General features: G+C 43.2%; 1 protein-coding gene and 1 long non-coding RNA gene across 4 annotated transcripts in view; one reads left to right on the top strand and one right to left on the bottom strand.

The window, feature by feature from the left end:
* Positions 1-24684, top strand: part of LOC118112562 — a 79527-nt gene that overhangs the window by 25502 nt on the left and 29341 nt on the right. The window contains exon 1 of one of the 3 annotated variants that reach the window (XR_004697243.2): positions 20333-20461. The exons of the other annotated variants lie outside the window; for them this stretch is intronic. This is a non-coding gene — a long non-coding RNA (uncharacterized LOC118112562). Of the gene's footprint in view, positions 1-20332; positions 20462-24684 lie in introns of those variants that run through there. 3 annotated transcript variants of the gene reach the window in all.
* zic3 (zic family member 3 heterotaxy 1 (odd-paired homolog, Drosophila)) lies at positions 13840-19281 on the bottom strand. The gene is made up of 3 exons (XM_035161959.2): positions 17999-19281; positions 17048-17211; positions 13840-16481 (listed from the first exon to the last, which is right to left on the bottom strand). The coding sequence occupies exons 1-3, from the start codon at positions 18987-18989 to the stop codon at positions 16299-16301; spliced, it is 1338 nt and encodes a 445-aa protein (XP_035017850.1). The 5' UTR covers positions 18990-19281; the 3' UTR covers positions 13840-16298.

Raw genomic sequence — 24684 nt, 5'->3', positions numbered from 1 at the left:
AAATAATTAACAAGTCATGCTCTTTTGTCGTCCACCATTTTAGGTCCTCGCTCCGGCAATGAAAGGCCTCTCCAGCAACGTGGTCACGTAATAGTGTCAGGATGCATTTTAAAGTGCAGTAATTCAGTGGTTTACACGGCCTCATAAAATACCGACATGCCCCGATAATGAGAAGCATGAATGGAAACTTGGAGTTCCCTGTGGCCCCTGGTGTGTGTGTGTGTGTGTGTGTGTGTGTGTGTGTGTGTGTGTGTGTGTGTGTGCGCGCAGAGATGCAGATAGAAGAAAGGCAGCAAGAAAGACAGAAAACGTGCGGGAAAAGAAAGAAAAGCCAAGATAAAAAAAAAAGCGATTTACTTTTTCAATCTGCACAGCTGCTCTCTCGTATCCTGCTTCATGGAGAGGAAAAAATGGAGAAGATGAGTATAGAGCTGTGCTTCTTAGACGGAGGCCGGTGCTCCTGAAATGCACACAGTGTGAGACTGGTATGCCGAGTGGCAGGACTGCGGCTGAGGAGTCCCACGGTTTCCTCCTCTCTGAGTGATATCATATGGACAAACAGCAAAAGGTCACAGTCAGCTTGAGCACATAAATCTTTCACCCTCCTCTGACACTCTTTATGGCGTCCTACCCCTTCTGACAGACAGGCTGCGCGCACACACTAGTGCGTGTGCGCGTACACGCTTGAATAGTTGTTGCTAAACTATGTACACGCAACAGCAGCTGTGTGTGTGTGTGTTTGTTCTTAAGGACTTGTCTACATGTTTTTTTACTCCAGGTGATCAGTGTCAGGCTTCTCGCACAACGCGTCTTAATCTCGCAGTCCCAACCTCTCGCTGTCGTGGAATAAATCATGATGCAGCGTGGAGGTGGTGGCAGGCAGCGTGAGTCAGAGATGCAGTCTGCTTGACTTCACACTCGCTGGGGATCTGGTAGCTCAGCAGGTAGTCCGCGTACAGATTGAAACTAACTCTGCCTTTTTGTGCTCGACACATCCTGAGAGCTCGATTCAAGAGCATGACTGTTCCTTTATTGTAGAATAAATTCCAGTTCTCTTTTTTTTTTTTTATTGTGTACAGATGGGATAGGTTCAGGGTTACTCAGCTCCTACTCCTTCTCTTACAAGTTGTGTGTGTGGGTGTGTGGGTGTGGGTGTGTGTGTGTGTCAAAGACTTGATGTAATTCAGATTTGACTGGAATCACCTGTGAGACTGTAACTTTATGAATAAAAACAACTGCCTGTGTTAAAGTGATACTTACTTAAAGGAATCAAGGAGGAGAACTGAGGTCATGGTTGTGCCGGTGATTTGTTAGTCTCCGATGGTCACCGAGCATTAGCGACTTAAATCCTGGAATCAGCCTGCGACCTTTTAGTGAGGTTACCACCACAAACGCCGTTTTTCATCCCCCTTGTGTTTTTGCTCGCACTAACAAGATTGACTTATAGCAGATTTGCACTACTGTGCATGTTGCAGTCATTGACTAACTAGCAGTTATTCATCCGCCTATAGCAGCGTGGGCCTGGCACGAACAGGGGGACGTCTGATTTACATTAACAGCTCAGCTCTCACATCTGTGTTTATCAGGCAACAGCTTTGAACGTGACTCAGCCAATCAAAACTATCTGTTTTCTTATGTCCTCTATTGCCGAGGTAGTGTGTAAATCAACGTTTCTGTACTGCAGGCAGTTGCTGGGGCCATTGCCAGCGAGTGTGTGAATTACACCCATGCATAAAGCTGTCCTTGTGTCCCGCTGGCCAAGAGCTACAGGGAAGCTGGAAATGATCGTAAATTAAGCAGCACTTGACTGAGGAAATCATACAAAATCTGGGATTGAAAGGAACAGACCATAAGAGGAGTTCCTGTGAAGGCCGACAGAGGAGGAGCATGGGGTAGCGGCGTGCTAGACCACATAACAGACTGGTGGAGGAGACGGAGGAAAGGTCAGATTTGGGATACGTCTGTCGTAGAAACAGTAGTAGGCTAGTCGTAAACGTCCCAGCTGATGCCTGCCACAAGAGATAAATTATTCACTCACTTGTCAAATCAATAATGACCCGGTCTTTAGTGGCCTACTCTCCCCATGCCCTACTTATTGGTTTTTGGGGGGAGAGGACACATCATTTATGTGTCGAAAAGATATTTTAGCCGTTTGCATTGTAGTGGACCTGTGGCCCCTTGCTGAGGGAAATTGGCTTGTTATTTTTTTTTGTCATTTTAAGGATTGTTTCTGGAAAATTGGAAGTTGGGGGGAAAAATTGGGATTTGTGGGGAGAAAAAAAAAAAACCAACCTCCCTGACACTGGATTGAAGTGAGCACACATGATTAATATGGCAGTGGCAGTTTTGTTGAAAGGGAATGTGGTGGGGAGGCGTGGTGGTGGTGGTGGTGGTGGTGTGGTTAAAGGGGATCGGGTGGAGGGGGTTGAGCAGGATGGGGGGATGTTGCCATGGCTTTAAGGGCACGGGCATGTTTGGATGGCACGGCCCACCCCCTGCCCCTCAGCCTCTGTTCATGTGTCACTCACTGTCTCCCAGCCTGTAATTTTCCATCTACTGTAACAGTCTGGGCACATCGCCACCCAGGGAACTTTTAAAATAAATAAAGAATTCATTAAATAATTAGTATCTCCACAACAATCTCTTTTGTTCTGTCAATCTCCGAGCGCTCAAAAGTCACCCTGAGAGACGGCGAGAGAAAGAGGGAGGAAGAGAGAGGCAGAAATTAGTGGAAAAATCAATTTTTTTAAAATTAAAAGCATTGAATTTTTTGAAATGCTTTTTACTTATCCGCCATTGATTACATCTAATTGAACCTCCTTTCCTGAAAAAGTGGTGTGTGTGTGTTTTTGAGCGTGTGTGTGTGTGTGTGTGTGTGTGTGTGTGTGTGTGTGTGTGTGTGTGTGTGTGTGTGTGTGTGTGTGTGTGTGTGTGTGTGTGTGTGTGTGTGTGTGTGTGTGTGTGACATTTCCTAATGGCTGGGTGTATAGATGATAACCACTTGGCTCGGAGACAGACAGATATGAAAGGCTGTCACTCCGAGCAGAGACAGCTATAATGGCCCTGCGGATGTGTGTGTCTGTGCATTTGTATTTCTGTGTGTGTGTGTGTGTGCGTGGATTCATGAAAGGGTGATGATAGGGGCCGGTACTTTGGGGCCCGGCCATGCTTCCTAATCAAAACCCATCCTCTCTCCGGGTGCTCGTACACCGGCGTGCGTGTGGTGGTATAGTGTTTACATTGGGAGAGATGGAGCAGAACCACCTCTTTGTCCCCTCAGAGATTTGACATTGCCGCCCCCCCCACCACCCCGCCACCTCATCCTCCTCACCCCACCCCGCCGCTTGTGAGGTTAGCGGCCCGGAACATCCTCGTATGTATGAACAGCTTGCACAGGGGCTACGCAGAACAATGTAAACCCGTCATTAATAAAAGGACTTAAGCTATCCAAGTATAAGTTAATCATACGAGTTAACCTACACACTGAATCGTCCGTTGCCACGCGGCAGGTGAGTTGTGATGTGTCGGGGGGGGGGAGTGGTCACCAGCAGCATCATGGCAAACAAAGACAAACTGCATTAGAGAACCACCAGCTGAGGGTAACCAGCAGGTTAGTTTCAACAAACCAGATACAGGAGTTTTAATGGTAAACAATGGCCATCTGCATGCAGCTGAAGGTGCCCCCCCATTGTGTTTGCAGTTGTCATTTAGTTAATCCAAAGTTAAACACCCCCGACATAATCCTGTTCTGTCCTGTGAAACATCAGGTGTTTGTAGGTGTGTATCTAAATATACATGTATGTGTCAGACCTAGTGTAACTGTGTTTGGTTTAACGTCTGATTATTGAGGCGTCTTCCTTTTCCAAACCGAGAAAACTGCTGCGTTGTCGGATTACAAGTAATGACCTCTGACGTACCAATCCCAAACAGACACTGCTTCAATATCAAGCACTTTAAAATGTATTTTTCATTAAAGAAAATGAAGATCATTGTCAAAAACTGGAAATAAATCAACTTAAATACCTCAAAACACGTCCCTTTGCCTCCATGAGACATTTAAAGATTGTATTTTCTTTATTTTCTTTATAATGAATGTTAAGTTTAACATTTATGGTGTATTTTGTAAATTCCCCAAACAGAAATGTCGAGTTTTGGAATGTGGCCCTTCTCCACTTTTCGGGCACTTGTCGCTCCTGCCTATCACTCCTGCCTTTTTATTTCGGCTCTACATCGAGTAGACGCTTCGTTTTTTTTTCCTTTTCTGAAATTAATGGGGAATTAATGATTCCGTTATTCCCCCGCTGTGCTAGGAAGGGGAGGGGGTTTGGGATTCTTTTTTTTAATCGCCCAACCTCTAGAAACTGATTGGAGCAGAAAAAATACACCCAGTCCCCTTCTGCCAGGCCTCACAATGGAGGCGCTGATTTTTTTGATAGGGTTCTATGCTGTCAGGGGGCCAGCTGGAATTAGAAGTGGATTAATAATTTTAAACAAGGCTAAACCGCTTGGACTGTCTGTCTGTCTGCTCTTTCCAATGCTTAGCCAATGGTCCGTCTGCTCACCAACCACATCAAAACAATCTAAAAACACTATATCTTCCTAATGAAGAGGGCTGGGTTTAGTTTGTGGACTCGGGAGAACATGAAAACACGCGTATTTAGGCAGATTTCATGAAGTTCTGAGTCTGAGAATAAGCCTGGATTATCACGAACAGTTTTACATCATGCACCAGGACAACATCCGTGAAGGAAGCATTAGTTTGACTTTACTGTGACTGTGTTTGTGAGTAGGTGCTGTGGCTTCCCAGGAGTTTATGAACTTTCTGTTGACTTTCCACAGTTTTTTCTTCTTTTATGATTTAAACTTGAGAAATCCTCGACCGGCTGTTTGTTCTCTGACTTCTAGTGTGTAGAAAAGTTTGTTGTCAGTCCAACACTGATCTACCTGATCGTGTTGAGATTCCTCCAGCCTGTCTGGTTCAATACATGTATGGAAAATGAATGTTTCTCCTTGTGTCAGCTGTGTTTGTGCTGGTGTGCGACAGGCGGCGGCGGCAGCGGCGCCTGAGTTGGTCCAGTGGCTGAAACACTAAGACCACCAGAATGGTGACCCCAGTCAGAGGAAAGATTAGATTTAGCACCAGTGGGAGTGGTAAATGGTGAGTCGCAGGGATTTGGGGGCTATTTGGAATGATCTAAAAGCAGACGTGTTACCACCCGAATTTGGGTAAAGTAAAGCCTGACAAATCAGGCAACCCTGCTGGTGACATCTCTCCCAGAACAGAACCATGTCTCAATAATCCCCATGTAATTTATGTGTGTGTGTCTAAGTATGTGTGTGTGTGTGTTATAAGGACAGACATGGGAGAGGTTTGAGAGTGTAAATGTGTGTCTCCTCTCTGTGGGCACGTATATGGGAGTGACTTTGGATGGATGATGAGCAGCACTCAATAATAATTTCTCTCCAACCGGCTCTCCATTGACAAAGCAGGCTGATGGACGAGGGTCCTAAAGGGCCCGGATCAGAGCCAGGAGAGTCCAGACCGCTCTGCTCAGGTTATGTCCATTTTAAAAAACAGCATTATTCGGTGTAAATCCATTTGCACCGTTTAATCCAAACAGGACAAGTGCAGCCACAAAACGCTAAGACGGGAATAAAGTGAAAAAAACTAAGTATAACATCAATCTATATTTTTTTTCCTTTTAATTCAGTCATTATAAAAATGTTCTGTGAATGTAGCAGGGACATTAGCCCCCTTCTGAGCTATTATCCTGGCTGTCTGGTGTTGCAATTTCACACTTCACTGATTCCGACAAGCAGAAGAGAGTCTGCGTGCCCCAGATTTCACCTTATTTAGGTAATACAGAAAGAAATCATTCCCAAGACAAGGCAAATTAAACTGGGTAGTGGACTGGCACACTGTTCAGCAGAATATCAAAAGGAAAACACAGTCAGGGGAGTGCTGAGCTTTTTTCTGGTGTCTTCCAGCACATAAAGTTGACTGTAAAACGCTGGAAATGAAACTGAGCTCATGCACAGATTTTTTAAACCTGAGGAGTCATTTCACCACTGAAACTCCTCTAAAAAAACAACTCTTTTAAATAACAAAAACTCCCCAGTAAGTTCCCTCACTTATTTATTCACATTCAGCTCGTTTTTTCTTCTTTGCTTTGTTTCTCAGGCCAAGTTCTTTATCTCATCTCAAGGTGTGAACTTGGTCGTTGGAGGTTGTTCCCAACGTCAAGTCTTATAATATCACCTTTTACAAGAGCTCCCAACCACCTTCATGTCTAATGTATGACGGACGGCATATGAAGTGTGACTGACAGACAGCAGAGCTTATACATTATTGATGCTGCGCAAGAATGAAAACAAACTGGCTGCGTGGAAACGTTTCTCACTGTTAAAGTGGATCCTGACGCGCACGCAGCTCCACTGCGCCCCACACACTTTACTTATTTATTTATAGGAGAGATCCTGTTAAAATACGTTACATTTAATTGCGTATTTTGTGCGTAAAATAATAAAACAAACGCACTAGATCGATTAAAAACTCCTGACAATGAGCTGCTGATCATTTTAAGAGTTAAAAGCTCTGAATTTTGAAACGCTGATTTTTTTATTCTTTTATTCTACAGCAAAAAAAAGTCGAGTTAATTTCGTTTTTGCCGACGCAGCACTTTAAAAAAATATATATATTTCTGCATAGTCAACGCTTACTTTTTAAATCTATAAAAAGACTTTTCCTTTCTCTCCTCCATAGAAATCAGCCCTGGTTGGATTGAACTCTTTCTTTTTGACTTTACTGCGCACAAACCTTTTCAAGGACAAGACAAGTGGCTCGTTAATAATTAGAAAGTGCGCACATTTTCTTTTTTCCCTCTTATTTTGAGTTATGCAAGACGTTAAACGGGAGGTTAATCCGGCTGGGGGGAAAAGGCCAGGGAGGTTTCTTTAGCCTTTAAATGTGCCAAAATCAAACCACGAAATTACCAAACAAAAAAAACATAAAATAATATGATAATAATTAAATTATTATATCTTATAAATTACTAATAATAAGGATGATAATATATCTGCCAATTATATGAACTTAATAATACCAGTGTCAACACTATCAAAGTTTAATTCTACTGTAATTATTGTATCGCATGTCATATTTTAATTAATAAATATATATACCTTAGAATAAAGTAAGACAAGTGCTGAGAAAATGAAGGAAAAACATAAAAAGAAATGATTATTATTGTTTTTACAGAAACAAGTCAAACCCTCCATCTACTTCAGAGTTCTGTGAGAACTGAGGCCAGAGGTTTTAGGTTTCCCCGGCCTGCTGAGCTCCACTCCCTGCACCAGGAGAGAAATATGTCATCGGTCATCATAGCAGAGGATGGATAGGGTGTCTCAGAGATGCAAACGAAAATATTTGGCTATGTTACTTTTTGTAAATCGGGAGATTGGTTTTCGGCCCCCAAAGGTGTCCTGAAGGAAAATGTGCAATATATTAGGGAGACGTCTGCCAATCACAGGCAGCCGTGTACAGTACGGACTCTGACAGCAGCAGCACGCTCGGTGTTGCTGGATTTGTGGTATTATTTCATATCGAAACTCAAACCCACTCTCAGGTGTTTTTTGCGTAACACACTCAGATAAATTGTAGTCCTCTCTGGAAGTACACAGTGACTAAGAATGGCCCCACAAATACAACACGCCACACAGTTTAGCAGTGGTGAGAAACAAAGTCCCCCTCTCTTTTGTTACTGGCCCTCAGACCAGAATTGAAACAGGAAAAGCAATTATTGCAGAGATTGTCCCACAGGCATTGAAAAGCTATCAGCATGAGGGTTGGGATTGGCTCGGGGGACACCTATGGCCCCATGCATTATCCTGGCATGAGGTCGCTTTGGCAATCGCCTGCCAATTTCCACCAGCACCTGGCTTTCCCATCCCACCCCCCCATTCACCAGGCCCTCCTACCTGGTTCCCTTTTCTCCTCCTCCCTCCTCTGTACCCTCAGCTTCGCCTGCTATTGTCCCAGGATGGTGACCATTAATAAAAAGAGGGGGAAAAAACAACAATCAGTGCTGTCCAGTAGGCGAGTCGCACTCAAGGTGTGCAATCACGCTGTATTGTTTCTCAGCGTGGTGGGATTGGTTGTTGATTCTTCTTGGAGACAAAATGTGTTCGACTCGGGTCTGTTGATGTAGTTGAACGCAGAACCACGAAAATACCCAAAGAACAAAAACCACAGAATAATAGTGCGTCTAATGCTGTGAAAATATGAGCCGGTGGTGTATGGTTTGGACCAAAAGGCACAGTGGGAGAGTCGAGTCTAGATTAGTGGAAAAGTGAGAAGAAAATAACTGGTGCTATGTCTAACACGTTTTATTATGGCTGTTGAAAACCTGTATAACACAGCTGTTGTGTATCCCCCCTTTAGCAGCAGAACCCCTGCCACCCATCCACAAACCTGGTCCTGTCCTGCAAGGCCCAGTTACCCAAACACATCTTGTTACAGTACGTTCACCTCCGGGCACGCAGGACTAACAAGGGCACAAGGGCCTGAGCGTCACATATGGAATAGTCCAGGCTGTATAGTTGCATTGTTGTTGTTGTTGAACTCAGGCTTCTGTTTGCCTTTATGCATCATGCTTCCTCTCATCTTCACAACAGTGCCTTTGTATCGTTCAGATGTTATCACACATACACACAATTATTTCTTTCCTGGTTCCAAGCTGCAGTTCTCTCCTCGAAAGATGCTGCAGATGCACGACAAATCACTTCTGGTTCATTTAAAATGAAATTGTTTTTTAAATATTTTGTTGGTTGTTGAAATTGTGAAGGAAATTGGGAATTTAGTCAAGAAACTGGGAAATGTCTGTGGCGAAAAATTGAATTAACCTCTTTTCTTGTGCTCCTCAAATTGCACTTATGTCAGATATTTATATTCAAGGTCAACATGACTGAACAGCTTCAGAGGTCAAGTGAGGCACCAAATGTTGCATCCCTGTCACATTTATTTATTTATTGGAAGAATGAAATGTATTATTTTCTTCCTGCAATCTTATGAGCAACTGTTTGGCCAGAAGTGTGTCGGCTGCAGCCATGTTTTGGCCCGAGGCTGCTCCTGAGAAAGTTTCATCATGCCTGGTGGAGAATATTTAGTTCCACAGAAGGTGCCAACATAGCACCATGTACGTCTGAATCATAACGGGTCTGTTCATCCTTCACAACAGTTAAATACTCAGTATTTACCCAGTATTCAGGCAGACGGTGGCTATCAACAGCCGGTGATGTCTATACATTGGAAGCACCAGGGTTAATCATAGGAAAAATGGAGGCAGTGGAGAAGAGGTAAATCCAAAAAGGTGACAGGAAGTCTTCATGAAATATGATAATCAAAAAATATCTATTTGCAATGAAATATTGACACTTTATTATAATGAGTATCATCAGTGTGACACTATTCACCATGACGTGTTCCATAAGTTCACATATACACAAAGGTGACTGGTCTCTACTCCTGAATATAAAAAAATCCTCCTCACCACCTGCCTGAATTGGAAGTTTGGGGGAAATCAATATCTTTAAGAGTAATTATCTTCGATTGTTTCTTCCTCTGTTTGTGTGATGCCAGGCATCGCGCACGCACGTGCTGAGGCGGCTGCAGGATCAAGCGGATTGTTATTCATGGTGCTACGTCTGCCTCATGCATATCCATAACGGATTAAAGATTGCGCAAACATTATGCAACCGTGCACAGCTCGCCTTTTTTTTTTTCGCGTTGAGTGGCATTTCTGGGACACAAAGTGGAATTGTGCAAGAGATATGGGCCACTTTTGTTTCTCGTTGTGAAGTAGTAGTAGTGACATATTTTTTATTGTTGTCAAGGGACAAATACTATAGACGGTGTATTCATTTAGTCATGCTGCTTCATGCAGTTGATCTATCCATCCATCCATTTATCCATTCTTCTGTCTCACGGGATACATCTTCTTGCGCCTGTGCAACATGTATTACGGATGTTGGTATTAAGACACATGTGCGTCCTTTTCATTCCCTTTCGATAACTTGGTGCGCTTCAGAACTTAATCGAGAGCATTGCGCAGGCGCACGGAAAGGGATGAATGAAGTCTTTAAATAATGTAAAGGCGCTCTCCAATTCTAATTCATTGTCTTTGGGGGGGGGGGAAAGGGGGACATTAACGAGCATTGTCCTCTTCATTTTGAAAAGGCGATGAATATGTGAGCGCTGCTGTCCGTCCCCTCGGGGCAGGACTCGTCCTGTGAGGCGGAGGCTGTCCCGAGACGAGGAGCCTCCCAGGTGAAACGTTTGAAAAGCATTGAATTACACGTGAAGTAAATAAAGCGAAAAAGCACAGAGTTTCGTCGAGTTTTTAAAAAGTTAATGGCAGATGGCGACAGTATATGATGTGTATTAACAATGTGACACTACACCTTCTCCAATAACCTGCAGTCCAGTGGTTCATAAGTCTCCACCCACTGTGTTGCCGAGTTACTGAGCCAGCTTTGCGCAGGGCCAGGCCGCAGAGCAACGGGGCATTCACGGGACGTCAATCGCTCATTTACCACCTCTCAAAAGAATTGAAACTATATCTGTCAAAAGACAAACGCGAAGCACAATTGCCGAACATCTGCTTTGCTGAGTGAGCGTTTGCCGGCGCCCTCACTCCGGGGACCTATTAGCGTTGATTCCTGCGCCTGCTCTGATGAGGAATTCATCAAGTTTCTGACACCCGGCCAGATGTTGGGGAATTAGCGCTGTCTCCTGTTGGACATCCCACTAGTAGTTTGTCTCTGAGCCTAAAGTGTGGACATACTGTAATATGAGAGGTGGATGCTTGTGTGCGCGGATGACGCCTTCAACTATAGATCTAATGTTGTTGGCCCCTTGGCACCGTTTGTATCCATCATGCGCACTGGCTTGTATCCACAGGAGCAGACACTATAAATGTGACTGCCGTGTTACTCTAATAGACATTTTATGTATTTAGGTATGGCTGTCTGATGAAGTCACCGAATAACGTTATGTCCACTTTCACTCATTTCCTCATCAGCACACATGCCTGCAGGCTATACAGTGCAGGCCTGCCAGTGTGAGTTGGTATGTAAATGTGTGTTAGGAGTCAATTGAAGAATAATTGAACTCAAAGACAAAGCCATTGTGTTAATCAGTTTGCATCACAAGAGCCATGAAACGCGTTAAAGGTATAACACACCGGCGGATTAAGGTACTTTGGGAATGCATATTCAAGGAGGTGAAATACGCATCGATAATTGGCGAGCCCATCCACTTCCGCGCTCGCAAAGCAATTATCAGATGTATGTGAACTCATATGTGATTATTTGTTTATCAAGCCGTGTTTTTACCTCGTGATGCCTCATATCCATCTCACTCCAATCTAATTGTCATGATGCGTTTAGGGGCAAACTATTCTGGTTATGCGTGCAGGCTTAATGTCTTGATTAAAGAAACGGCTGGCCTACATATCTACTGTAATCCACCGAGTTAACTTGTTCCGTGGCTATATGTGAACAGATGAAACCTGTATGTTGCACACATTGTCTGGCGACTGGTTTAATTCAAGAGGATTCAGTTTTCATCTCGTCTATTGGGGAAAAAGGGGGAATCAACACACCCTGGTGTGTTGCAGACACGACGTGCATGTGCAGCCCCCTTATCCAAACTGTCTCAGATTCAGGCCAAGTGCCCTTCTTAAGTGCCCTTGAGCCAGACTCTGAACCCTGCACGGCCTCACTCTCTGCCAAATAAAAGTGTCACGCGTAAATGTGCATGTTCAAGTTGTAGTTTTTACCCACTGTATTTGTTTAATTCACGGATGCATGCTGCGTCTAATAATCACTAAATTATCGATGAATGATAAAATAGCCACTTTTTTTTTTTTTTTTATAAAGATCACAGCCGCCGTTGCGTGACAAAAGGCGTTGGGGACCTGCTTGTGTCGGTTTATCCTCTTAGAGCGCGCTCTCCCGCTTAGCCAGCAAATACTCTGCGGCTGAGGAGACGGAGGAAGGTAGGCTGAAGGGGTTGGGGTTGACTAATCAATCCGATATCAAACTTCAGCCACGAGCTACACGAGCACAACTCAGTCCGGCTCCCTTTCCCCCTCCCCGCTGCCTCCCCTTCTCGGGGTAGTAGCACAAGGCAAGCGGACCCTGTAGCCAGAGAGAGATTACAGGCTACACGCACGCTGCCAGCAGTCAGCTGCCATCCTCCGGGTTCACACATCGCAGCTCAGTATAACAATCCATAAAATAAGTGGAGATGAATGAGCGCGGTTCGGAGCCAGGGTGCTCCAGATGGGCACTGTTGTGATACAGCCGCTTGTCTTAACACAACTGCCTCCACGTGACCGCCACTGTTTTCTAATCCACCGAGGATCCACCAGAAAGGAGCATTTCATGTTTTTCTTTCTCTCCTCTGGATTAAATCTCTCGCTCTGTTTTCTCATTTAATCGATGACTTGTGTTGTGCGCCAGGGACAATAACACGGGCTATTCCCGGCGAAGGGGAAACACAGACCAAGTCTGAAGAGCTATTGGCAAAATGACAGTTCACCCACTCGTTTGAGATGAACACGAATATTGCCAGTCTGGGAGAACTGGGCTGATCCGTGTTAAGATGCAAATAGGAAACTGTTTTATTTATGTCATGATCATATTTTTGGCTCTTCCCTCCCGGTGATCAGGTCGGAGCGCAGCCACTGCTCCGTTTGGCACATCCCAGATGCTTGCGTAAAAATGCAGCCTCCATGTGAGCCCGCCGTGTTTCGGAGAGAGAGAGAGAGAGAGAGAGAGAGCCGGGTCCCGGTTATTTGACGTCACGGTGTCTGAGAGGAGGAACTTGAAATGTGCGACTAGACGAGCAGAGAGGAGGAGGAGGAGGAGGGGTGGGATGAGGAGCGAAGGGTGGGGGTGAAAAGAAATGAAATCAAACAGAACGCAGTGTGTGCGCTTGCGCAAAAGTACCAACAAAAAAAAAAAAAGCATTTGAATCAATATTCCTAAAACTGTTTAATGGCTGAAGGATGAAGGAGGGAGTCGGGAGGTAGAGGGGGATTTTAAGCACCTTGTGGGGGGTGGGTGTAAAAACACTCCTCACTGGGGAGTAAAACAGCAAAGTCTATATTTTACAGCAGGCTTTGAAAAAACACAATACGCTCATTTGTTGTGTTCCCCGAATTTATTGTTTTCTAAAACTACTGGATAAATGACACCGTATAATATTAGAGACTCCAGGCCTGCGCATGAGCTGCTGTTGTGATTCGGGCTGATTTTTTTTTTCGCCGTTTAAATGCTTATTATGGCGTCCATTGATGTGTGGTAACTCCTTTGGTTGTTTTTATGAAGCGGCTCCTTGTTAATCGGGTAGTGGGAGACGCTGAGGCAGCGACACGTTTGGCAATGTGTGCCACTCGACTTTCACGGTCACACAGTGTCCTCAGTTGCCCGTCTTCCAATCTGCACGTTACCATTATTATTTGTAAGCGCTCATTAAAAAAACAAGTTGCACATGCAACTTGTTTTAGCCATTGAGGGATGATCCATGCACCTATCTGTCAAGAAGTGGTATTTTAACCCCCCCGAGCACTCCCATTCACATGCACGCGCATACACACACACACATGCACACAGAAAAGATACTAAGATGGCGCCTTAATCATTGTCAAGTTCAAGTGACTCCTATTAGTCTGATACACACAGCATGGCACACAGTGTCTGCCACATGCGTGAAGGTGCAGGCAGAAGAACATGATAATAATGATGATAATAATAATCAACGTGGCAGTCTGACAGTCGCTTTTCATAATGTCGTTTTTTAATTTCAGTCAAAATTTCCGTTCACATTTCTTCATAAATAGTTGGTAAAACAAATCAACCAACATACAGTAGCCTAAAAAGTACAAGGAACCTCTTGCCTCTGGTCGCTGAATAAGCTGAACGCATAGGCCTGCTGCTGTAACATGGTTTGCCTCAACGTGGCACAGTGACACAGTTCATCAGTAAAACATTTTTGCTCTTCAGGAATAACTTGGAGTGTGACCCATTTCTCCCAGAAAGTGTTACAACATCACATTCTAGCTGTGTTTATACATCAGATTTTTTTTTTTTTTTCCTCTGACCTCTGGACATTGGGGCAGAAAGGTGGTGGGAATAAGAAAAAGTACTTCTTTTAAATTAAGGTATAGAAAATAGCATATAAAACATATATTCCTTAAATTATTTAAATAAACTTATTTCATATATCACTGTCACGAGGTACCATTTTTTTACATTTTATTTTAAAAGTAGTGCTGGTGGTCTGAAATTGTTCTCATATGAGTACAATATACTTTGTGTATGCATAATATTTAATTCTTGAGAATAGGTTACAATGCAATGCTGTAACTCTGCTTTTTTTTCTTTTCATTTTTTTTTTTTTACCACTAAACGTATTTCCCCCCCCCAACCCACATAGATCTAGAATTCCTTCCACTAATTTTTTGTTAAACACAAAAAATGTCATCTTTGACAAGTTATTCACACAAAACAAGCAAATGTGTAATCAAACTGCTCTATATGCAACACCACAACAAGTAACACGCTTAGTTTCACAGAAGAATTACATTTAAAACAATGCAAGCTGACGGACAAAAAAACTTTTTTTATTTTTGAAGATACTGTGTTGTGACAGTTCCATTGTTGCCGATGCACACATTTAAACATACTTGCACAAAGACATTGCTGGAACTATAAAGAGTGCCATACTGGCGCATATAGTTGGGTGCATGACCCGAATTTGAAATACTCAAAATAGTGTCACCTTGATTTGGAAATCATGACCTTCACACGCTCGCCTAAGACCTGTGTAGGAGTGCAATAGGCTGATGGGTTTATTCTTCTTCTTTTTTTTTCCAGTACTGAGTTTATGCTACGAATTGACATCTATTTTCTGATTCTATAAAAGTAAAATACACAAGAAAAGTTTAAATTTTAACCAAAAATAAAGATATCAACAGAACCGTTTTATAGCTTCTCAGCTCAACTGAACTCAGTTCTACAAAGTCAATGATTTACATGTCAATGGTCTCATAAAGAAAATAAAAGTGACGGAAATATCTGCATTATATATAGACAAATCCATAATATTCATATAGATGATTTCTTCGATCCAAATAAGACACATGTAGGCCTATTGGTTAAAAAAGAAAAAGAAAAAGAAAACAAAAAACAGAAGGATACAATCGCGATGTTGGAGCTTTAGAGTTTATCATTTGTTCAATGTTAATGACCAAAACTGTACAGTTCTTGTTAGAAAACATTTCCATAAATATCATTTAAGTTTCAGAACTTATACCCATAATTAAATTACAAATTGATAAATATGGCATCATGGATATGTATTTACAACGGTATTAACAAAAGGCAACGTTATATTCAACGGTAACAATCGTAACCTAATACCACATTTCTCCACCTGAAAACGGACGTTGACAACAGATTCGACCCCATCAAACAAGGAAATACATTCACGAGTATAATATTTATTTATGATGTTTTTTTTCTGTGTTCAAGTTCATGACAAAGACTTTGGCACGTTTCTTAAGACTGTTTGAAGTTCCAACAATCAATCGAACAGGCGACAGCAGCCGTGTCACCGTCATATAAAACAGCATGAAATAATCTTCCTTTTTTATTCTTTTTTTAAATAAAAATTTGAGAAAATACATAAAATGAAAAATAAAACAAATTTTCTTCTTCTGAAATCTGTAAACTAAAAGATAAAAAAACCCATTTATTTATACTGAGAAAGTATTACGTTTTTTTTTTTTAAGGTTTTTTTTTATTTATTTATTTCTTCGTGGTTTATCCTGATTTCCTCAAAACACGTGGAATCAAATTTTTCGTGATCCTGAGAACGGACGTGGCCTGCGTGCTGCTGGCTTTTGCTCTCATCTCCTGTTGTTGTTGTAGTTGTTGTTGTTGTTGTTCTTGTCCCAATCCAATTTGTGTGTGTGTATGTATGTGTGTGTGGGAGAGAGATGATGTGTGATTTGTGTGTGTGTGTGTGTGTGTGTGTGTGTGTGTGTGTGTGTGTGTGTGTGTGTGTGTGTGTGTGTGTGTGTGTGTGTGTGTGTGTGTGTGTGTGTGTGTGTGTGTGTGTGTATATAGAGTGAACAGGAATAGTGTTTTTAACGTTTCTTTTTAATTAATATTATCCTCATTTCTCCTCATCCCAGTGGTCCACTTTGAGGGGAGGGCTCGCTCCCCGGGCTTCAAACGTACCATTCATTAAAGTTGGGTGCCAGTCCTTCGCTGTGGCCAGACGTGTTTTGCACGGCTGACGGCGGTGTTTTTGTCGGGTCCTCGGTGCTGGCTGAGACCAGCACCGGCGGTGTGGACGACTCGTATCCGGAGCTCGCTGCTGGAGAGGATTCGGATCCTTGAGATTCGTGTACCTGCGAATAAAACAAAGAATAATGGAGGTCATGAGGAGTGAGTCACTGCGTTTTAACATTCACCCAAGCCTCCCAACTGTGCGCTTTAATGGATGGGAGCTGAATTTAAATGCGTATTCAAGCTGGATGTTGTAAGGAGCCTGTGCAGTGAACACATGCACGGAAATACTCGAACTTAAAACTTTAGACTGGCACGAAAACTTCTAGACACTGAAAATAATAATAAAAAAGACTTGAGTCAAAATTTATTTTTGTCTTAAAGTAAAAAGTATCATGGGGATGCCTGTGTTTTTTAAATTAAAGGTGTGAAACTATAGTGTTTTAAGAATGGCAGACGTCTACAACTCAATCACAAGATCTACTATAATTCAATTAGTTATTTTTAGCAAGAGTTGTGGTGTCACTTATAGTTTAGTACAATTTCCAATTGTGTTGTTTTTGTTAGTGGCACAATTGCGCATTTAACAATTACCTGAAGTTGTGATAAAGTCCTTGTCTGTGGTGTGTGTGTGTTTGTGCGTGTGTGTGTGTTAACGTGTTTAACAAGTAATGAAGACGTTAATTACCTTCATGTGTTTCCTGAGAGAGCTGGGGTGTGTGTATGACTTGTCGCACACTTTGCAGATGTATGGCTTGTCTGATGTGTGCACATGCATGTGCTTTTTCCTGTCGCTGCTGTTGGCGAAGCGTCTGTCACAGCCATCAAATTCACACTTAAACGGCTTCTCACCTGCAGGATTAAATACACACACACACACACAAACCGTGAATCACCCTCGAATAGCCCGAACAAACAAACTCCCATTGTCACAGCAGCGCATGTTAAAAAGAAGAGAAAACCCTGCATGCGTGGAGTCGGGAGATGTGAATTGTCTGCAGCCAGTTATATAACAGTGTAACCTACATTTTGGGGGCGAAATGGATACAGCTCCACTACTACACGCTGCTCTGTCAGGCTTTATTTATTCAAGAGGCCTGCTCCTTCTCGCTGCCACTGGTCTGCTCGGAGCTTCTGCTCCTATGTAGTAAACACTGAATCAACAGGGGCTTTCCTAAAAACTCACACTGAACATTTGCAATCGTAGAAGACGCACGGCAAAATGCGCAAAGGGTCCAAAAGTCTCGGTGCGTAAAATGCTGCTAAGGCGCTGCAACTCTTGACAAGTGAGTCAAGTATCTTTGTATGTAACACACAACTTCTCGGTGCGAGGAGCAGCGACACGACACACTTGCTCAACAGAAGTACACTACCCTATATTTTCAGTTGTATTTAGCCTGCACTCATTTATCCCTGTGTTTTAATAGATACACAAAAACTGGACGAATAACAATTATGGATCCGGACTAAGAAGAGTTCAACGTGATGACTGTGGGCCCAAGTTCTCAAGCTCTTCTTGTAAACAACACAAAACACGCACCCTGAAACAGTGTGAGACACAATGTGCTCGTTCGAAACAGACCCACTTTACAATGTTATTTTCTACACAAGCCGCGCTGTGGATTCGTCGTTGCCTTACCTGTGTGTGTTCTTTTGTGGATTTTCAAATTTTCCGATCTGGCGAATATTTTCCCACATCCGGGGAACGGGCACGGGAACGGTTTCTCGCCCGTGTGCACACGGATGTGGTTGACGAGTTTGTACTTGGCCTTAAAAGATTTCCCTTCCCTCGGGCACTCCTCCCAGTAGCAGATGTGGTTGCTCTGCTCGGGGCCGCCGACGTGCTCCATGGACACATGCGTGACCATCTCGTGCATGGTGCTGAAAGTCCTCTCGCAAGTCTTTTTGGGTCTGTTCATCTGGTTCTCGTCTATCCATTTGCAGGATAACTCTTGTTTGATCGGCTGCCTCATGTATCTGAAGAAGGCCCCCGGACCGTGGTGTGTCGGCACATTCATTCCCATGTTCATGTTGATGGGGTGGTTGTAGTTGTGGAGCTGAGCCCCGTAGGGGTCCGTCCGAGGGCTTGCGACCGGACGGTAAGGATCGGGTCTTCCGAAAATGTCCCCGCGCAAGCCAAGATGCATTTGGCTGTTAACCACATGTCCGCTCGGTGAAGTGTGACTCACCCCCTGGTCGTGAAGTCCTGGAAACAACAGATGCCCGGGGTTATCGGTGAGCCCCGGCGGCCCGTGGAGGCTCCCCGCCGAAGATGCAAAGATCCCATGCTGGGCGCTCGGCGCTGTGGGCTCTCCGACGCCCCGGTTCCGGAAGAGAAAGTCCCGTGTTGAATTGAACGCACCCGGTCCGTACGAGCCCACCTGCCCGCCGTGAGAGTGTCCCAGGGCGGCTGCATAACCGGAGGCTTGCGGGGTGAACGCTGACGTCTGGCTGGAGGCGATGTCGTGAGCTACGGGGCTGATTTTGAAAGCTGCGGAGTGGGGGGAATCGGTGAAGGGATTCAGACCCAGACTCGGGTCTCGGTTGCCGATCTCGTGGTGCCGCGGTCCCCCGAAACCTCCCACTCCTAACGATGCAAACTGCGGACCGCTATCAAGCAGCATAGTCATGAGCTTGAAGCAAACTTAGGAGACGGGGAGAAAACAGAAAACAAAATTAAAATCCAGTTTAGCGGAGCGCGCACGCTGCAGACACCGCGTCGAGATTTACCACGTTTTTGCGAGAAAAAAAAAAAATCCTAGAATAAAAAAAAAAAAAAAGCCAAACCCAAGCCAAACGGGGAAAATCCTCTGCGAAGAGAGTTGGGAGAAAAAACTCCCGTTGACTGCGATCCGTGAGAAAGAGGATCAAACTTCCCCCCCTTTCCAGGCGGATGATGTCCTTGGACTGATAAAGTCAATCACTCACTCCCAGAACATAAATGAACTCGGGAGGCAGTGCCACGGCGGCCAATCGGCGCGCGGCTACCCCTCCGACACGTGACTGCCGAGGAGGGTGTTAATTGGCTGGATTTCTGGTGATTGGCACCGTTTGGTATTGAAGATGGCAGCTCGTCTCGATTGGTTTCATGTGATTGGCTCTTACAGGCATTATTTTGCAGGTATAACGCGGCTCTATAGCGCGGATCCCTGTGCGTGTTGTGTGCCGGTGCGCGTCTCATGGAGCCGCTGCTGATTTATGCGCCCGAAGAAACTCCCAAAGACTTTTATAAATCAAAAACAAATCTAATGTGTGGACTGCCTGTGCCTGCAGGGGCTTTACAGCCAGGTTCCTGCTCCAACTTTTTAGTGCAACACTTAGTTATTTTACGGAAACTCAGTTATTCTGCAACATAAACTGGATTGGGATTTATTTAGGGAATAAAAAAAGTTTAAGGGGAAAGTTACAACTGTTGCAGGACCTTTTTTTGAAACAATCTGTCTATATATCTGTATCTGTCATTGACTTATATGTGTTATGTGGGTTTTATGTTTCTTATTAACACAAAAACTTGGATGTTACTTGGCCCTGCTCCAAAATGTGGCTTTCTTGTAGCCGCTTGAAAGGGGAGGAGGGGGGGGGGAGACATTTTTTTTTGTTTTTTTGTGCAAAAAAGCTCTATAGGGTGTAAGACGGAGGAATAAAAGACAGAAAGAAAGATGGCAGTAATTGTAATATCCTGAGAATTTTTTTTTCTTTCTTTCTTTCTTTCTTTCTTTCTTCTTCTTCTCCCTCCGCCAAAAAATTCGTGCCATTGAGCGGGTTTCACAGGGGCTGCCGCTGACTCGCTGCAGGACACATAAAATCTGATCAAGTTCAGAGACGCGCTGAGTGCTTCAAGCGGCGCTTTTTAACTCCGAGCCTTTCACATCCCACCCCCCCACCCCTCCCCAACCACCACCACCACCACCACCACCCCTCTCAGCCTGTCCCAGGAAGGAGCTCACATTCTTTATTTTTTAGGGGATCCGGACCCCCTCACCCCCTCCCCCCCCAAAAAAAGAAGAAATCTTCAAATCAGTCCTTCATCCTGCTTGCGCCCTCATCCCACCGCATTCACTCCGAGAACATTTCCTCGAGAAAGAGTTATAGATTGAAAAAGGTGAGTTTTCTGACTTTTCCGTCGTGTGTGTGTGTTTGTCGGTGTGTGTGTGTGTGTGTGTGTGTGTGTGTCGGTGTGTGTGTGTGTGTGTTTGGGATGAGGGGGCAGGAGGTATAGGCCCGTGCGTAAATCTGCACTTTATTACAGTAAAGCCTGTGGAGGTTGCATGGGATTTAGTTTTCCTGAAGTTATAACTCAGCCGGCTCGGTGCCTCTTACTCATATTTAATTATTTGTTTTAATCTGTTTTTTTCCCCTCTTCTTATATATGGCCGCCGTGCACTTTGTACAACACTTGCGCTTTTTCTACAGAACCTCAACAACTGATCTCGAAGCAAAACGACGAATGAGATTCACTTTTTGCTCCGTAAGCTGCCTCCCCCCTTCCCCCTCCATCCCTCCCTCCCTCCCTCCCTCTCACCACGAAGGCATAGCCTCTCACAGTTTACTCCCCCCTTCACTCTCACTCTCTTCTCACACGGCACACAGGCATGCTCACACACTCTCACACACACACACTCACACACACACACTCTCAAACACACACACACACACACACACACACACACACACAACACACACACACACACACACACACACACACACACACACACACACACACACACACACACACACACACACACACACACTTAACACAGTTTGCCTTTGCAGTTTCTGCACTATGAGATTTATGGGGACCTTTGTGAACCCTCACAAGTGACAAGCAGCCTATTAAGTTTCCTATATTCCCTCCATATTTTATTGGCTCGTTGAAACGTGAACGCACCGCACGCCACTTAATGTTATGTGCCGTGTACTTGCAGCGTGCACGTCGTCGCTATATGAAATCATTAAGTGACTTTTAGATGAGTCACAAATGTTTGCGGGGGACAGAGCAGCAGCAGTGGAGTCAGGGAGCTGTCATCAGCTATGGGCCCGTAATGTAAAGCAACTGTTGCTGGAGAGTAAAAGAAAAACTACTGCACAAATCTCCTCTGCTTTACAGTTTATTTATTAAATATTTAAATATAATATGTGTGATCCGACCAATGGAGGCTGAAGACACGTATATTTCTAATTGTACGTGTCTCCTTAATTTCAAAACAAATTAAAACAAATTAGGAATGAGAGAATAAACTATTACGTGATAGATTTAAACTTTTTAAAATCCTCTCTGCCAGACGGGACAATAGAAAAAGTGTAAAGTTACACATGCAGCTTTACAGAGCTGCACTTTACTTAAATGTGTCTCACCCACTGCAGCCATTTTTTAACCAAAATATTTTTACATCGCTTCTCAAGCACGTCGTCCTCCGCACACTCCTATTTTCGTTTCTTACTTTCCTTAAAACACCAATAAAATTGAACTCTAGTGCGTTTTTATTTCACTCACTTTCTAGTTTTGCACTTAAACGATTTTATATATTTATTCCACAATTTAAATGATGCTCGTTTCAATTGCACAAAATAGATAAATAGATCTGCATCTATACGTCTATATGTTCACAGGCCTGCTGTGTTTTCCTCCCTTGCAAATGTGCGACCCAGTTCAAATCTTTATTGATCATTTAGTCGTTAACGCGACGTGCTAAATGATGAAGCAGGTTATTCTGCAGGACTGCAGTATGCATAATTTGATTTTTTTTCACTTATCTCTGCTGGGATTACCTCATTGAGCGTTGGGATAGCCCATTGGTTATAACATAACCCTCCTCCAACTGAGCATGCGCGTCACCTTAAAAATATCCCAATATTGTGGTGTGCATACCTCTGTGACAGTGCTGTTGGAACAGAGGGGAGCCATCAGCATAAATGGTAAACATCTCACATTTATACGCTTATTCTGTGTTGGAGTCAGTGAAGGTTATTTCAGGGCATCATTTGATAAATGACCAAAATGTGTGATAATCATTTTTCTCATATAAACATCTACAGACCTACAGCAGCTCTATAGTCGTCTGGATTTATTTAAAATCTTGCAGCAAACCTGGGTGATGTTTTCTATAGTCCATGTTGTCTGGCCTTTAGCCTACACTACGCTTGTCTGGCTCAGGCCGAGTGCTATAGACAAGTTTGTGGACTGAGAGTTAACTCAATAGTGACCAAGGAAATGTGAAATCTTCATCTCCCTATATGACAAAACCTCAGCTCTGTAGTAGCTCCATTTAGCAAATGCCACTGTGTTTTCCGTGTTGAAACAGACAGAAAATGCTCAATGTATCCCAACGGCACAGTTAAATTAGGTATAAAGTGATTTTCTTTAGCTTAAATGGACATTGTGATGTATGAACTTGCAGGATTTTATTATTATTATTATATTTGCTGTGGTTTAATATGACATATCCTCAATTCTCAGTCTATATGTGCAGTTTGACTTAGTAAGAACATCAATTCTTTTTGTTTTCAGTGTTCTGTATTCTCAGAGACACGTTTCTCGGTCCTCTCACATTATTGCGGAGCCCACAACTGTGTACAGGCTCAGGTTCTGGTCTGCATTCATATAACCCAGTTTCTAATAAATCAAATCTTAAAATAAAATACAATTTGGTCTTACAATTTCCTTCCAGCGAGAATACTTTTTATGAACCCAACATATGCGTCTATATTATTTTCACAGTGCTTTTAAGACAACAAATTTCATTTTGCGGTATTCTTTAAAATACATGCAGCCTATATGAGATGTAATTTTTCATTTCCATGGAGCGGCTGGTGATGACTATAGGGTTTTGTCACCATAGGGGCTAGTGCTCGACATGAGAAATGCCCATTCAACTGTCTCGTAATGTACAATTTCACAAAGTAATGCTTGACTGTATATTGCATCGCTGTACATCTGGTATATTTTTGTGTTTTTGTTTCGTCATGGGTGAAACGCGGTCAAAGAAATGTTTTGTCGTACCTCATTTGTGCTTCAAGTTTTCTGATTCAGGTTTATTCTTGCACATATATAGCACAAACGTAACTGCACAGATTGTTGTCTATGTTTCCTAAATGATATGGTTGGTTGGGTCTTGAGTGACTGCTACAGTAGTTGAAGTTCGCCTTCATATGGCTGATGGAGAGGGCTAATTGACTTCTTGCTGTGATTTACTGGAGCATCTGTCTGCAAATGGACTCATCCCAAACCTGTTAATTCATCTAAATTTCATAAAGTCGTGGCAAGACTGTGCACCGCCATCCCTCATCAATTATAATATGTCAGCACACTCAACACTAATGCATGCAGTGGTTTAAATACACAGACACACACACACACACACACAAAAAAAAATCACACATAGGCATACCTGTTTGTACCACATGCACAAAGTGACTTTGTGTTTTATTGAGACACACACACACACACACACACACACACACACACACACACACACACACACACACATACCTGACACACACATAATAATGTGTTCTCTATCATTCTCCCTTTATTATTTTTTGTCTTGTGTTACATCGACAAAAATCACCAATTGTGCATCTGGTGATTCTTATACAGCCTGATATTAGTTCATTATGGCTTAACATGTATATTTAAAAATGTGTGTGTGCGTATATATGTTTTTGGCCTTTTATACGAATCATTTTACCCAAACGTTTATTCAAAAAAATTGTCTTATTGCACCCCCGGGTTGAAGAAATAATAATTTCAGAATTTTTCAGTCCAGTCTCCATCATGGCGTTGCACTACAACTCTTGTCTGCTAACTTCTGTTTAGTTTCATCTCTTCATTCTGCTCTTTGTTTGTCATTTGTGTCTTATTCTCTGTACTGGGGCTGGTTCGGGCCTTATGGATGTAAAGCGTTTTCATGAACGTGTCGGTTGTTGGGAGGGATATTTTGTGTACAACAGTCCCAATGATTTTTGTCTGACCTGTCAAACAACCAACATAAAATGACCAGACTCGTAAAGCTGGAGGGTTTGAAGGGACTGCACATGTTAACTAGCTACCATGTGTCACAACGTAGATATTAAAACTGAAGTTGGACAAGCACCACCGTCCACATTTCCAAATTGAAAATGCTACATTGTCACGTATTTGGCATATTTTTCCAAATTATGATGATTGTGGAAAAACATTACAGCAAAACGACAAAACCCTGATCTGAGTAACAAATACTCGCAGCACTGGGCTATATTTGCATGTCTTTGCTATTACGTTAATAATTGTATTGTTATTTTTATCGCTGAAGCTAACCTTATTCCTCCAACATTAATCGAAAGAAA

Source organism: Hippoglossus stenolepis, chromosome 7, assembly GCF_022539355.2.
Source record: "Hippoglossus stenolepis isolate QCI-W04-F060 chromosome 7, HSTE1.2, whole genome shotgun sequence".
Lineage (NCBI taxonomy): Eukaryota > Metazoa > Chordata > Actinopteri > Pleuronectiformes > Pleuronectidae > Hippoglossus > Hippoglossus stenolepis.
The sequence above is the reverse complement of the archived record's forward strand: the minus strand, read 5'-3'. Positions and strand labels throughout refer to the sequence as shown.

Excerpts from the sequence above, each read along its gene's own strand:
- zic3 (XM_035161959.2), bottom strand. The coding sequence starts at position 18,989 with ATGACTATGCTGCTTGATAGCGGTCCGCAGTTTGCATCGTTAGGAGTG. Across the intron at positions 17,212-17,998 it reads CCACAAAAGAACACACACAG|GTGAGAAGCCGTTTAAGTGT; the intron begins GTAAGGCAACGA and ends TTAATCCTGCAG. Across the intron at positions 16,482-17,047 it reads CTCTCAGGAAACACATGAAG|GTACACGAATCTCAAGGATC; the intron begins GTAATTAACGTC and ends TTTTATTCGCAG.